Raw genomic sequence first — 14935 nt, 5'->3', positions numbered from 1 at the left:
TAAACAACAAAAGCTTCATATATAAGGGACAATTATTATAGTTGTTATTGACATAACAGGATATATATATTGATCCCTTAGACAGCTCATCTACCAAAGCCTTTGATAAGATATCAATATACATATGTTCATATGTTACCATACGAGCACTTGCGATTACCGGGTTTTATCCAGTTCAAGTTCTGCGCGTGGGAAAGGTAAACGCTGTTCAGAACGCAGCGTTAAACGCCAATCCCTTTGTCAGAACAAAGAGTTTTCTACATATGGATCGCTGTTGCCAACTATACTATGTCACGATTAAAGGAAAAACCAACCAAAAAACTGAAAAAAAACAACAAAATTTCAAAATAAAAACTAATAGAATTATCTTCATCATTTCTTGTCCTAATCGTCAAAAAACAGTAACTAATTCTAGAAATATTGCACAATTTAATATACATAAATGTGTCGATACTTTTACTGATGGATAGAATGCGTTTAACGACTCTGAAATGTCGTTTATACTAAAGTACCTAGGTTGCATGCTTCCGCCATCTTCTGATAATTCAAATCACGGCTCATTCAGGTTTTTAAATATCGAAGCCAAAAGTCGCGAAATTTTGGGTACGAAGAAATGCATAAATTTTAATTATACAACTCGTCTCTCTGAGTAAATACAAAAATAATGGTGGAAGAACCATCTCGTACTGATGATTAAGGGTTAGCTCCAAAACTCCGTATTAAAAGAAAAAATGAATAAAAGCTAATAAGTAAATAGATAACTTTCGGATGTATGTTTGAAAAGGTTGGAAAAGAGCTAAATCGCCAATACTAATATACATACTCATATCTGTTATATTTATCGAAGATTTGCACCCTTTCTATATGTAAAGAAAACATTCCATACTTCTGGGCAGCGTTAATTTTATAATGCCGATAAGACAGTTTCAACAATATATCACAATTCATTACGTTTTGACCACAACTGCCATGTTTAAGTCCTGAAAATAGCATTTAGATTATGTCAATATTTGTATATTTATACCCTGAACCCATTAAAAATGGGTAAAAAGGGTATAACGTATTTGTGCAAATGTATGTAACAGGCAGAAGGAAGCATCTCTGACCCCATAAAGTATATATATTCTTGATCAGTATCAACAGCTGAGTCGATCTAGCCATGTCCGTCTGTCTGTCTGTCCGTCCGTCCGCCTGTCCGTCTGTCCGTATGTATTAACGCAAGGATCTTAGAACCTATAAGAGCTAGAGACTTGAAATTAGCTGTAGGTCCTCCTAGTCCTCGCGCAGATCGAGTTTGTTTCCGATATTCGATAACTTGCCCCGTTTCCAAGTTATCGATATCGAAATCCTGTTTTTTGGGCAATTTCGGAAAATAATATGAGCTAGAGTCACCAAATTTTACATCTAGCTTCTAGAATAGTAAATATATATCAAGTATCATGCATTTTATACCTACCGCCTGTTGGAAGAAGGGGGTTCGGGGTATCCCCTAGTCGGGAGCTCCCGACTAGAACCTCTTCCTTGTTTTATTTATGTATGTGGAAAAGTTCGATTTTTTTATATAGGTAATTCGGTGCTAGGATCAGGGTATCCCCTTGTCGAGCACTCCACACTAAATGGTTATATTGCACTACTACCAAAGGTTTTTTAATATTTATTATCACTTTATTCAATGAACCTTGGATAGGATGGAACATTTCAAAAACGTTTCTTCAGAGACCAAAGATCGAAATTCAGAAGAGAGTATTTGTCGGGTCAAAAGAGAGACGAATCGTTGCCAATAATTAGCTAGGCGTTGTAAATATCATTCGTTTATGTCTGTTTAGCTAGTAAAGCGTCACAATTTATATATTATTTTACATATTACATATATAATCAGCAAATGAATGCGAATGAAAAAAGGAACTATTGGCGCTTTTTAAAAATTCACTGCTGCTGTAAAACTGAATTCGGTTCTCATTAAAATGGTCTTTCTCTTAGTTTTTTTTCTGCCAACTCATTATGATTGGCAAGAATTCGCGAGTGTTTGGAAGTTGTTTAATCTAAGAGACAGCTGATGGCATTGGTGTATTTAAGTTGTTTGCAGTCCCCAACTAGTATCATTTTCATTCCTTTGCTTGGCCCGAGCGGATCTGATCGGATCGAGTTTTTATATTTGGTCTTCGGTTTTCGTGGGCTTACAGCCGTGTTTAAAAATATGGTTCATTTTGTATGCATTTCTGGCATTGCCATTGCTGGTATTTGCGTACTTCGAACTGAGTGTTGCTAAAAAGAAACGTGTTCTTAACAAAATAAAGGGCCCTCCCACACTGCCGATTCTTGGCAATGCTCACCAAGTGGGCAAAAGTCCAGCCGGTAACTTCCCTACTTAAACCTTAATAATAATGACAATAAAGGACGAGTGCTCAAGTGCACACACACCGATAGTCTCGTACTTTATCCCTTTAATGGGAACTTGTTATTATTTTTAATATTTTGAAAACTATTATTTTCATTTTTAATATAATTTTTCTTATTATTATTATTATTATTTTATTATTATTCTATTATTATGATTATTATTATTCTTATTATTATTATTATTATTATTATTATTATTATTATTATTATTATTATTATTATTATTATTATTATTATTATTATTATTATTCTATTATTATGATTATTATTATTCTTATTATTATTATTCTTATTATTATTATTATTATTATTATTATTATTCTATTATTATGATTATTATTATTATTATTCTATTATTATGATTATTATTATTCTTATTATTATTATTCTTATTATTATTATTATTATTATTATTATTATTCTATTATTATGATTATTATTATTCTTATTATTATTATTATTATTATTATTATTATTATTATTATTATTATTATTATTATTATTATTATTATTATTTTTATTATTATTATTATTATTATGTTAATTATTAATATTATTATTATTGTTACGATTTTCATTATTATTCTTATTTATGTTATTTTAACTACATATATTAATTTTTATAGTTAATAGTTAACAATTGTGGCGTCCATCTGTAACATAAAGAATTCAGAATTCTTAACTGAATTCTCGGTCGCAATAGAAGTAGGTCTACTATTACGATCTTAATTGTATGTGGTTTGTTTCTAGTGGTAATTGTATACAATTTGAATTAAGGGCTCATCTGTCTTTTAATTGAGTAATATGTCAATATTAATATGTCAAGAACTAATTGAAAAATTGTTTGCTACGATTGACTACTTTATTAGAATTATTATTAATTTATTAATAGAATGATTGCAGTTCGTAAATTGGCAATAGTCGCTTAATAAGAAGCAGCATGTATACATTTTTCTATAATTGTATACTCAAAGTAAAACAATCACCGATTTTCTTAAAAACACTTAGCCATATTAAATACCTTGTTCGACTGGTGGTATGAATATGATAAGGATAACTATCGCATGTGGATGGGCTACAATGCAAACATTTGTGTGACTAATCCCAAACATTTGGAGGTATGTCTAAAGCTATAATGTTTGAAAGCCTTCTAAGTAGACATTACTATATTCTCAGGTCATAATGAACAGCAACACTCTAATAAAAAAATCGGATATTTACAATATGTTGTATCCTTGGCTGGGCGAAGGACTGCTCACGAGCTCCGGCAGCAAATGGCATAAGCACCGCAAGATGTTAACGCCCGCCTTCCACTTTAATATCCTCCAAGATTTTCACCAAGTCATGAATGAGAACTCAACCAAATTTATCAAGCGACTCAAGAAAGTATCGGCTGGTGACAGTATTATAGATTTCCAGGATGAAACACATTACTTAACGTTGGACGTTATCTGCGACACAGCGATGGGTGTACCCATTAATGCCATAGAAAAACGTGATACAGTAGAGGTTGTAAAGGCCTTTAAAGAGTGAGTTCTTCTTTGCAACTCTCTTGCGTCATTTAAATGATTTTTGTTTCTATAGTATGTGTTATAACTTGAACATGCGGGCGTTCCATCCCTTCAAGCGTTCCGAGCTGCTTTATCGCCTAGCTCCCGATTATGCCGCCAATGCGAAGACTCTGAAAACTTTACAAGACTTCACCAACGAAATAATTGAGAAGCGCATTGAGGCTCATCGCACGGGTATCGCCAAGAAGACGGAAGACAACGAATTCTCCCGTAAGAAGATGGCTTTTCTGGATACCCTTCTTTCGTCTACCATTGATGGACGTCCATTGAATCAGCAGGAGATATACGAAGAGGTCTCCACATTTATGTTCGAGGGACACGACACAACGACGTCGGGCGTGGCATTTGCTGGCTACTTACTATCCAGGTTGCCGGAGGAGCAGGTAACACGCAATTTTGTAGGCTGCCTAAAAGTTGACTAATCTTTTATTTTCCTTCCACTCACCAAAGCGTAAGCTATTTGAGGAACAGCGAGTTGTCATGGGCAATGAGCTTCATCGGGATGCTAAATTCCAGGAAATCGCTGAGATGAAATAACTGGACTTGTTCATTAAGGAGGCGCAGAGAGTCTATCCCAGTGTTCCCTTCATCGGTCGATACACTGAGAAAGATTATGTGATACGTAAGCAAGTGAATTTGCAGGAGCTCATGAATCTCAACCCTCCCCCTCTCTCTCTTTCTCTCTTCATCACTCCTTCTCTCTCTTTTTTCTCTCTCCCTCTCACACACTTTTAATAGATGGTACCACAATACCTAAGGGCACCGCTCTAACTCTAGTACTTATTATTCTGGGCTATGACGATCGGACTTTTAAGAAACCACATCGTTTCTATCCGGAACGTTTCGAGGTAGAAAAACGCGGGCCCTTTGAGTATTTTCCCTTTAGCGCAGGTCCACGCAATTGCATTGGACAAAAGTTTGCACTGCTGGAGATCAAGACTGTGATATCGAAGCTTGTGCGAACCTTTGAAATATTGCTCGCTGTGGATGAGCTTGTTTCCAAGGATGGCTATCTTAACACCTATTTGGGCCTGCCCAAGACGGAGAAGGAAAAGAAAGAGAAACTGGGTCACAAATACGATCCCATCTTGTCTGCCGTTTTGACCTTAAAATCAGAGAATGGTCTACATCTCCGACTGCGTAAAAGATAATAAGTTTTTATTTTACCCATTGTACATTTTATCAATATTAAAAGTTTTTGAAGCTAGAAGCTAATCAAGATGAAAGGTAAATTGGCCAGTTGGAGTGAGGATTTTTACACTTTCACAATTTGTTTTTGGGATTGCCGTAGAATTAAGTTATGTGAGAGAAACTTGTATAGGCATCAGGCAACGACTAACCTACGCCATTCGCAGATCACGTCGTTGGTCTCTTGCTAGAGTGGGTCGCTAACACTGCTACATGTCTTCTGGATCGGGACAGCTACCTTCATCTAAGAACGTCTCATCATGAAGCTGGTCTGGCGAGTACTTCCATTAATAGAGTGATAAGAGTAATCAGTTTGTTTGACTATAAACGAAACATCGCCAAGTTGAAAATGACTCAAGGCTAAGGTTCGTTCGATTATTGTAAATGCAAATACATACACTATATAATAAGAATAATTTTAGAGTTTGCTACAAGAGGGAGCTTTTAATTTTTATGATAATTATTAATAATATTATAGAACATAGCTTAGAACTAGCAACAATAGCAAACACCATACATGTGACTGGGATTCGAAGCGGGATCTTTTGTGGTAAGTTGCCTGACTGACAGCTCATCTAACGAGAATTCATAAGCCAACATTAGCGATTACTCGGCTTTGGCAGGTCCAAGTCCCGCGCGGTAAAACTTCCATTTATTTTCAATTTAGTTGTTGCTCTTTAATTTATAATTGCGCCTTTCCATACAAATAACAAATAAAAAAAATGAATATTAAAGTTGGCAATAATAAAAAACATAACTGTTTTATTATCGAAGTTCAAAACCTTTTTTGAAACTTTATGTTAACATTGCATACTCTTGGTCAGCACTTAATAATTCCAGATAACGCCGGTTCAAAAACATAATTAATTTACTCTTTGAGCTTCAAATAAGAGAGGGTTCCAAATCACACACTCTTAAATGTTGCCCACGTTTGTTTACATTTTGACCTTATCTAGCTTAAATTTATGTCAAAACTAATTAAAGGTAAACAAATATTGCTTTCAAACTTGTTTTTATATAAAATTGTTTCAAGTTTTCGCTTTTGGAAAAAATATTTAATATCAATTTAATTAAAACATTAAATTTTTATTTAAGACTCACGACATTGCAATTTATTGTTCTGTAAATTTTGGAACAAGTTGCTAATTTATGACGATTGATAATAAATAAAATATATATGATATTTTTTGGCTACTCAACTAGAAAGGCCCTAATAGTTGATAAACCAATTTTTATAACTCTTACATGTTGAAACTGAGATCGAGAAGACTTAATCGAGTGCGGGGGTCGGTGGTACACATGCAACTTGCTCTTTATTTCTCCTGATCATTTTCTATTTCTCTCTTTTCTCTCTCTCTCTCTCTCTCTCGTTTCCGTCTGACTCGCTAACATAGTTTTCCTTGCTCACTTTCCATGATGAGCAGCAACAATTTCTTCTGCTTTTATAAACTCAAACATTTACACACACATATATCTTTGAATGCATGTGTAAAGAAATAATAAGTTTGTTTCAAATTAATCAAATAAATAAATATGTATATTTAATTGTCGTTGCACTTATAGACACAGCATATTGTGCCGCTCCCTCGTGATGCAATCTCTGAGATTGATGCGCTTATACACGAATACACTAAAAGCAAGTCATATTAATATATTATTTAATTAAAATACAATTATACTATGCACAATGTACTCGTTAAGAAGAAGAAATAATGTTAGTAAAAATCGTAATAACATAAATTTTTTTTATTTATTTGATGAGCTTGTTTCTGATTTCTTTAGACAACTGATCCAGAATTGCTTCTCAATTTTTTACGGTCTGCTCGTGAGGCACACATAAATTTCTGGGCACATTTTTATTTCAGATTTGGGTTATGAAAGAGGTTTGATTTACTAATCGTAAATTCTTATCAACTAACCTTGCACAAGTTGCAATACATTCTAATCAGAACACAAAACTCAATAAACAAAAGAGAGCAAGAGAGTCAGGTCCGAAGAGAGCCGAATCGTTACCAATGTTTAATTAAGAGATTTTACAGCGATCTGTTGGTTTGTTTGTTTTAGTTATAGCAATGATAGCCTCAAGAAGAATTCCACGCTCAATTTTGAGCAAATCCACATTAACAACGATGCACTATTTTAAAAAAAAAAAAAATATGCCAACCAAAAAACAATCAGCGACCGTTTGAATAATATGCGATTCACGGCTGCTGAAAAACTAAATCGAGCGTTGCTTGAAATTGACGCTCTGTGAATTTTTGACGCCCATTAAATCACGTGTATTGTAAAACAAACAAATTGAAAATATATTTATATATATATATATATTTATATACATTTATAATGCTTAGCCCAGCTACGGGCTTATGTAAATCTATTTACTTATTTAAATATGTTTAGGCGGATCCACCATATTTATTCGTAGTTGAATAGTGCTCTTCCTCTTCCTCTGCCTGCTCTCAGTTGTTTTTCTGTCAACTCATTCTGATACGCTAAAAAACCCGCGAGTTTTTTGAAGTTGTTTAATCTGAGAAAGAGCTGCTCGCGATAGTTGTATTTAAGCTGTTCGCAGTCTCAATCTAGCAGCATTTTAATTCTTTTGGTTGGCGCGAGCGGATCGACTTGACTCGAATCGGGTCGAGTTGTTGTATTTGTGTTTAGTTTTCGTGAACAAACAATTATCCAAATCGTTTAAAAATGTGGTTTATTTTGTATGCGTTTCTGGCATTGCCATTGCTTATATTTGCGTATTTTGAACTGAGGGTTGCTAAAAAGAAACGCGCGCTGAACAAAATAAAGGGCCCGCCCACAGTGCCGCTTCTTGGCAATGCCCACCAAGTGGGCAAAAATCCGGCGGGTAACTTCCCTACTTGATAGGAGATAACATAAATAGTTAAAACAAAAATCTGAAAAGTTTTAATGGCTCATTTAAATGGCTAATTGCCTTCTCTCGAATAGCATTATGGCTGATGACAATTCTGGAATAACATCAGTTGAAATGCCATTCGGGTTAAGGCATTTAAGGATTGGCAACGAGCAATCATTTGAGTACCAGGCCTAAAAAACATATCATTTAATTTTTCACCCAAAACGCAGCTGCGACTGTCCCAGACGTATTAATTAGTTTGCTAATAACTTTTTTTGTTATGCTTAAGATTAGAGTAGCGATAAAACGAATACAAAAATGTGATTCGGGCCGTAGATTGTGATAGTGCAATAAAATGATAAGTTTCACAAAAACTGATTACCTGCTTTTAAAATATAACAATGATTGATTACGGTTAAAACGATTATTATTTTTAACTAATATTATTATTTTTTAATTATTAAAATATTTTTTTTAATTATTATTATTATTAATAAATCCAACTGGCTACTGTGCGGTTTAGCTTATGACATCACAATATATTATACTTGGTTTCGAAGCTTCGTTCTCGTTCTCAAGTGGCCATGCACGATATGCATTAGATTTGGATTGTATGCGATTAGATTCTACTAATCTACCTATATAATTTAAATTAAGAGTGGGGTTCAACTGCCAATCACGTAGGGCTTAACTAATTGAAAATTGAGAAAAGTAGTTCGTAATTATTGCAGCTGTAAGTTAATTGCAATATTAGTTTATTTATAACTATCTTATATAAATGACATACATGTTTATCTATGAAATTACCTATAATTGCACACTCAATTTAAAACATTAACCGTCTAATGCGTTTTTTATTTTTTTTATTTATTAAATGTACATAGAAATCCTAAACACTTTCTTCGAATGGTGGCACAAATATGATAAGGATAACTTTCGCATATGGATAGGCTATTATGCCAACATTTTGGTAACTAATCCCAAACATTTGGAGGTAGGTTCAAAGCAATAAAGTTTGGAAGCCTTCTAAATAGACATTCCTATTTTTTCAGGTAATAATGAACAGCAACACTCTAATAAAAAAATCGGATATTTACGATATGTTGTATCCTTGGCTGGGCGAAGGACTGCTCACGAGCTCCGGCAGCAAATGGCATAAGCACCGCAAGATGATAACGCCCGCCTTCCACTTTAATATACTCCAAGATTTTCACCAAGTCATGAATGAGAACTCAACCAAATTTATCAAGCGACTCAAGAAAGTATCGGCTGGTGACAGTATTATAGATTTCCAGGATGAAACACATTACTTAACGTTGGACGTTATCTGCGACACAGCGATGGGTGTACCCATTAATGCCATAGAAAAACGTGATACAGTAGAGGTTGTAAAGGCCTTTAAAGAGTGAGTTCTTCTTTGCAACTCTCTTGCGTCATTTAAATGATTTTTGTTTCTATAGTATGTGTTATAACTTGAACATGCGGGCGTTCCATCCCTTCAAGCGTTCCGAGCTGCTTTATCGCCTAGCTCCCGATTATGCCGCTAATGCGAAGACTCTGAAAACTTTACAAGACTTCACCAACGAAATAATTGAGAAGCGCATTGAGGCTCATCGCACGGGTATCGCCAAGAAGACGGAAGACAACGAATTCTCCCGTAAGAAGATGGCATTTCTGGATACCCTTCTTTCGTCTACCATTGATGGACGTCCATTGAATCAGCAGGAGATATACGAAGAGGTCTCCACATTTATGTTCGAGGGACACGACACAACGACGTCGGGCGTGGCATTTGCTGGCTACTTACTATCCAGGTTTCCGGAGGAGCAGGTAACACGCAATTTTGTAGGCTGCCTAAAAGTTGACTAATCTTTTATTTTCCTTCCACTCACCAAAGCGTAAGCTATTTGAGGAACAGCGAGTTGTCATGGGCAATGAGCTTCATCGGGATGCCACATTCCAAGAAATCGCTGAGATGAAATACCTGGACTTGTTCATTAAGGAGGCGCAGAGAGTCTATCCCAGTGTTCCCTTCATCGGTCGATACACTGAGAAAGATTATGTGATACGTAAGCAAGCGAATGAACAGGAAGAATCTAAGCTTTTAACCCTCTCACTCTCTCAATTTTTATAGATGGCACCACAATGCCTAAGGGCACCACTCTAAATCTAGCACTTATTATTCTGGGCTATGACGATCGGACTTTTAAGGAACCACATCGTTTCTATCCGGAACGTTTCGAGGTAGAAAAACCCGGGCCCTTTGAGTATTTGCCCTTTAGCGCAGGTCCACGCAATTGCATTGGACAAAAGTTTGCACTGCTGGAGATCAAGACTGTGATATCGAAGCTTGTGCGAACCTTTGAAATATTGCCCGCTGTGGATGAGCTTGTTTCCAAGGATGGCTATCTGAACACTTATGTGGGTCTTCCCAAGGCGGAAAAGGAAAAGAAGGAGAGCCAAGGTCACAGATACGATCCCATCTTGTCTGCCGTTTTGACCTTAAAATCAGAGAATGGTCTTCATCTCCGTTTGCGGGAAAGAAAATAGACTCGCAGGCTTTGTTATATGTTATTTCATAATACGATTTATTATCATTTAAAGTTGTTAAAGTTAGAAGCTAGCTAAGCTTGAACTTTAGTTAATGGCTACCAAAACGGTGCCCACATTGCCGTTGGCAACAAAGGCTGCAGTCTTGACGGTTTCTCCATTTATGTACTGGGATTGCAACGAGCTGGTTATGACCTCCGCATCCGTGCCCAAGGTAAAGTATTGGGTGAGGTTAATAGTCTTGTCGCTGCTGCCTAGATTCAGGACTACGATATATAGATCGCTGCCTTCCTTTTGCCTGGAAAATGATAGAGGAATGTTAGGGCAGTGTTCTCTTCACAAGAGGCCATGCTAGGTACCGTGAGTAGACAATGATATCATCATCCAGAGCTTGAATCTTAATCGCACCAGCACGGAAAGAGGGCTCCTGACGCAGACGCACTAGAGTCTTGAAGATTTGCAAATGCGACTGCGGAGCGCGCAGCTGTTGCAAGGCATTGTTCGTCTTATAGTCATCCGAAACTGGGAGCCAGGTGTGATCAGCACTTGTGAAACCTGAGCGAATATTGTGAAATAAAATGGAAATGAAACAGGTAACGGACAATAAGTTTGAGTGCTACTCACCCGCTTTTGAAGATGCATCCCATTGGTAGGGCGACCGGGCGGGATCACGCGACCGATCATAGTAAGTATCCGGATCGGAGTTGCAGGCCTGAGGATCCACTGTGTCCTCCCAGCTGATGAATACATCGGTCATGCCAAGCTCCTCACCATTGTACGTGACTGCATGGCCGGGCAAGGTCTGGAGCAGAATGTTTATCAAATCCGTACGCTGCACACCAAATCGTGAAGCGACACGTTTGTTGTCATGATTGCCCAGCACCCAATTGGCATAGACCCCAGCAGGCATGGCATTCAGCCACTTTTCTATGTGCTCCACGTATTCGTTAGCCGTAGAGGCGTTGTTAATGTTCGACAGAAAGTCAAAGTTGAAGGGAATTTGCGAGCCATTGCGAACGCCATCACCGTAGAATTTAATCATATTTTCAAAGCTGGTATAGGCCTCTGTCATAAGCAAACGCTGCTCCCCGCCGTGTTCCGAGCGGAATTCGTCGACTACCTCACGCCATTGATAGATCATGTCGACAGTCTCGGGTTGGTCTTGGACGTATACGTGCGTTAGATAGCAGGCATCGTCCGGATCGGGACAGCTGGTGTCATTAGAGAGCGCCTCATCAGGATACTGATTGTAGCGATCCAGGTCGATTTCAAACAGATAGGGTATTGCGTCAATACGGAATCCGGCAACGCCCTTGGCTAGCCAGAATCTGAGCACATTTTTCATCTCATTGACCACCGCAGGATTGCGATAGTTCAAATCCGGCTGCGCCGTGGCAAATTGATGGAGATAATACTGCTGCCTAACATCGTTCCATTCCCAGGCGCTGTACCGAAATACCGAATTCCAATTGCTTGGCGGCTCACGTTCTCCGGTTTCCTCATTAATTTTGCCATCGTGCCAGACATAAAAGTCCTTGTAATCAGGATCACTATCCACCGACTTGATGAACCACTCGTTCTTGTCACTTGAGTGATTGGGCACAAAGTCCAAGATTATTTTAATGCCCACCTCCTTGGCGCGTGCAATCATGCGCTCAAAGTCCTCCATGGTGCCATATTCCGGATGTATCTGATAGAAGTCTGCAATGTCGTAGCCAAAGTCCACCATGGGTGACTTGAAAATGGGCGACAGCCAAGTAGCGGTGAAGCCGATGTCCTTCAAGTACTGCAGCTTCTCGGTAACACCATTTAAATCTCCAATACCGTCACCATCGGAATCGCGAAAAGAGCGCGGATATATCTGATAATAGTTTCCACTCTCCCACCACTCAGTGGCACTAGCGATGCCCAGCACCGCAGCCAGGATCGCAACGACTGTCAGCAATCGCATGTTGAATGATTTTGTTCAAACTAACAACCGACTAGGGCCTTTTATGCCGATTGATAAGATCATGCCCAATAAGTTTTTGCCCACTTGGAGTGGGCATTTCAATTGCTGGGTAAACAGCTCGCCCGCATAGGTTCATGCGCTTCCATGCTGAAAATAATACCCCGCTCGAATGTCATTGTTTTTAAGTACTTTACTATGGGAAAGCAAAAAAGGTGATTTCGCATTGGATTTTAATGTTACCCAACAGCGATTAGTGATAGTGGAAAATTTGTATTTCTCGCTTCGCGTTGTTGTTGCTGTTGCTGCAACTGAAGTGCAACGGGTTTAGTCAGTGGGCAATAATCACCTGATAGGAAGTAACGAAGAATTGTCAGAATACTTAAACCAAAAGGGTTTACTTCTAGGGGAAACCATTAAAAGATAACTCAAAGAGCCACTAAAGTTAAGGTAAAAAACAATATTGTTTATACAAGTAAGCTATTTGTCATAATTGTTGGATAACCTTGCAAATGACACAATTGAATACAGTTTAATACATTCATATGTGTGATATATTTGAAACATTCATTGTACTTTAAATACAAAAATTACATTGAGTGCTTATAATTCTGCCAAGCTTTCATTAGAAACTACTTTGCAAAATTTTTAACACTTCACACACTTTATGCGTAACTTTTTTTATATATCTTTATTTTTGTATGAGTCTATATGAATATGAAAGAAAGAATTTACAAAGTCTTATCGATATTGAATCGATATGCAAATGTATATTGTAACTAGGAATAAAAAAAATTAGTGATTTAATTTGATGCAACTACGTATTTATTAAACTTATTTAAGAAAAACATTGATTAGGTGTGAAGAACTTAAAGGCTATCGAGAAATATCTGAGACTAGTCCGTTGTACGTTCCAAGTCCACTATAAACAATCAGCTTAGGAGCTGAATTTGCTTTAATGGTGAGAGCCATGGGGAGCGCTATGGGGAACGCTATGGGGGTTGTGGGGCTCGGGGGCTTGGGGATGCGCCTCGTTCCATGCAATGGAGCGTGCGATGGCTTCGGGGATAGCGGGGATGGCAGCTCCCGATGGCTGGTAGCCGTGCTCATCGGCAACGTACTTGATATCAATGTGCTCGCCTTCGGGGGAGATCCAGCCGAAGCTGCCGTGGATGTTTCCATGCTCATCACCGCTCTCTGAGCGAGTGATGTGGTTGGTGGTCTCAAGGCTTGAGTCGAAGCCATCTGGGCGAATATCATCCTTGCGGGAAACAACATCAGCGTGCACATCGTCGCCATGATGAACGGGCACTGGGTGTGGTGCAGGGTGCGGCACAGGGTGAGGCTCTGGATGGGATACCTTCACTGGATGATGGGGTACTGGGCGGTGTTCTATTGGGTGGTGCACCGCGGCGGCCAGGCCGATAATAGCGCAGATCATCACCTAAGGAAAGATCGATTAGTGTGGAATCATTACCGATCCTTAGATTCAGTTCGCTCTACTTACGAATTTGAACATTTTGATTTGGATGTGGTGCAGTTGTAGAACGTAGAGAACAAACGTTGACTGATGCTCCACCTTGGCCAGGCACTCGCTTTTATACAACTCCAGTGGGTGTTGCCCCATATAAATTGTGTCCAGTTTATGACTTGTACCCATCGAACAGTTATCGCTCTGAGTTATTGATGTACCCGTCGAGCCCCCTTCCAATATATTCGCTTAGAAACAGTTCCAAAGAAACAATGTACGGTTATAATCTTAAAAATAAAATCAATGCATTAGTGGATAAACAACGGCCAAATCAAACGAGTTCAGTTCAAACCCCAAACCCGTTTCCATTTCAAAACAACAGAGCATCAGTGTGTCACAAGCCCCTTGAATCTGACCAGATCCGGTTTCTAATAGGCAATGGAGTTTGGTAATCAACAAATTGCAAATTTTCCACAATTGCTTTAAGTTGGGGTTCTAAGACCTCGCACACATTTTGTTAAATTTAATATAATTGACATTAGGAACTGTGTTAGTACATTTATAGATATGGTTTTTAATCTAAAAAAGTTAATATAAAACTATATACAAAAATAAGTTCTTCATTAATCTGTGTAAAGAGTGTTGAATAAACAGAATGATGTATATCTCAAATAACAGTAAGGATTAATGGTTGATTAAGTAGAACACAACTTGTATGGAATCTAGGCGTGCCTATTCTAGATTTCTATTGCGATCAAACTTGTCGGAATATGCAAATCCCAAAATAAATAAATAAAACGTATGATTAATAGGTAATAAAATTGAGCACAAATTAAAATTAAAATTAAATTAAAAGACTTAAGCATACAAAATTAAAAATAAAATTAACAAAATATAATCTAGTGACAGCCTGAGTTGTTAAGAAATGAATAGACGAGTCT

General features: G+C 37.5%; 3 protein-coding genes across 3 annotated transcripts; 1 reads left to right on the top strand and 2 right to left on the bottom strand.

Annotated features, from left to right (window-relative positions):
- Positions 1-3416: 3416 nt before the first annotated feature.
- LOC135437853 (cytochrome P450 4e5, mitochondrial-like) lies at positions 3417-10575 on the top strand. The gene is given in 11 exon segments (XM_064695929.1): positions 3417-3518; positions 3577-3929; positions 3985-4354; positions 4422-4593; positions 4710-5111; positions 7837-8016; positions 8910-9019; positions 9078-9430; positions 9486-9855; positions 9923-10094; positions 10160-10575. Coding segments are annotated over 11 exon segments (2952 nt in total). The 5' UTR covers positions 3417-3464.
- Positions 10576-10585: 10 nt separating this feature from the next.
- On the bottom strand, positions 10586-12541 carry Mal-A1 (Maltase A1). Its single transcript, XM_064696061.1, has 3 exons — positions 11200-12541; positions 10935-11130; positions 10586-10873 (listed from the first exon to the last, which is right to left on the bottom strand). Exons 1-3 carry the CDS (start codon positions 12524-12526, stop codon positions 10663-10665), a joined length of 1734 nt encoding a protein of 577 aa, XP_064552131.1. The 5' UTR covers positions 12527-12541; the 3' UTR covers positions 10586-10662.
- Positions 12542-13325: 784 nt separating this feature from the next.
- LOC135437958 (larval cuticle protein 2-like) lies at positions 13326-14475 on the bottom strand. The gene is made up of 3 exons (XM_064696073.1): positions 14347-14475; positions 14031-14281; positions 13326-13967 (listed from the first exon to the last, which is right to left on the bottom strand). The coding sequence occupies exons 2-3, from the start codon at positions 14181-14183 to the stop codon at positions 13479-13481; spliced, it is 642 nt and encodes a 213-aa protein (XP_064552143.1). The 5' UTR covers positions 14184-14281; positions 14347-14475; the 3' UTR covers positions 13326-13478.
- Between the last annotated feature and the right edge of the window lie 460 nt (positions 14476-14935).

This window comes from Drosophila montana, unplaced genomic scaffold (assembly GCF_035044405.1).
Source record: "Drosophila montana isolate Dmon_TW-CO22-7 unplaced genomic scaffold, ASM3504440v1 contig_3833_1, whole genome shotgun sequence".
In the NCBI taxonomy this organism is placed as follows: domain Eukaryota; kingdom Metazoa; phylum Arthropoda; class Insecta; order Diptera; family Drosophilidae; genus Drosophila; species Drosophila montana.
Note: the sequence above shows the minus strand (reverse complement) of the source record. Positions and strands in the feature narration are given on the sequence as shown.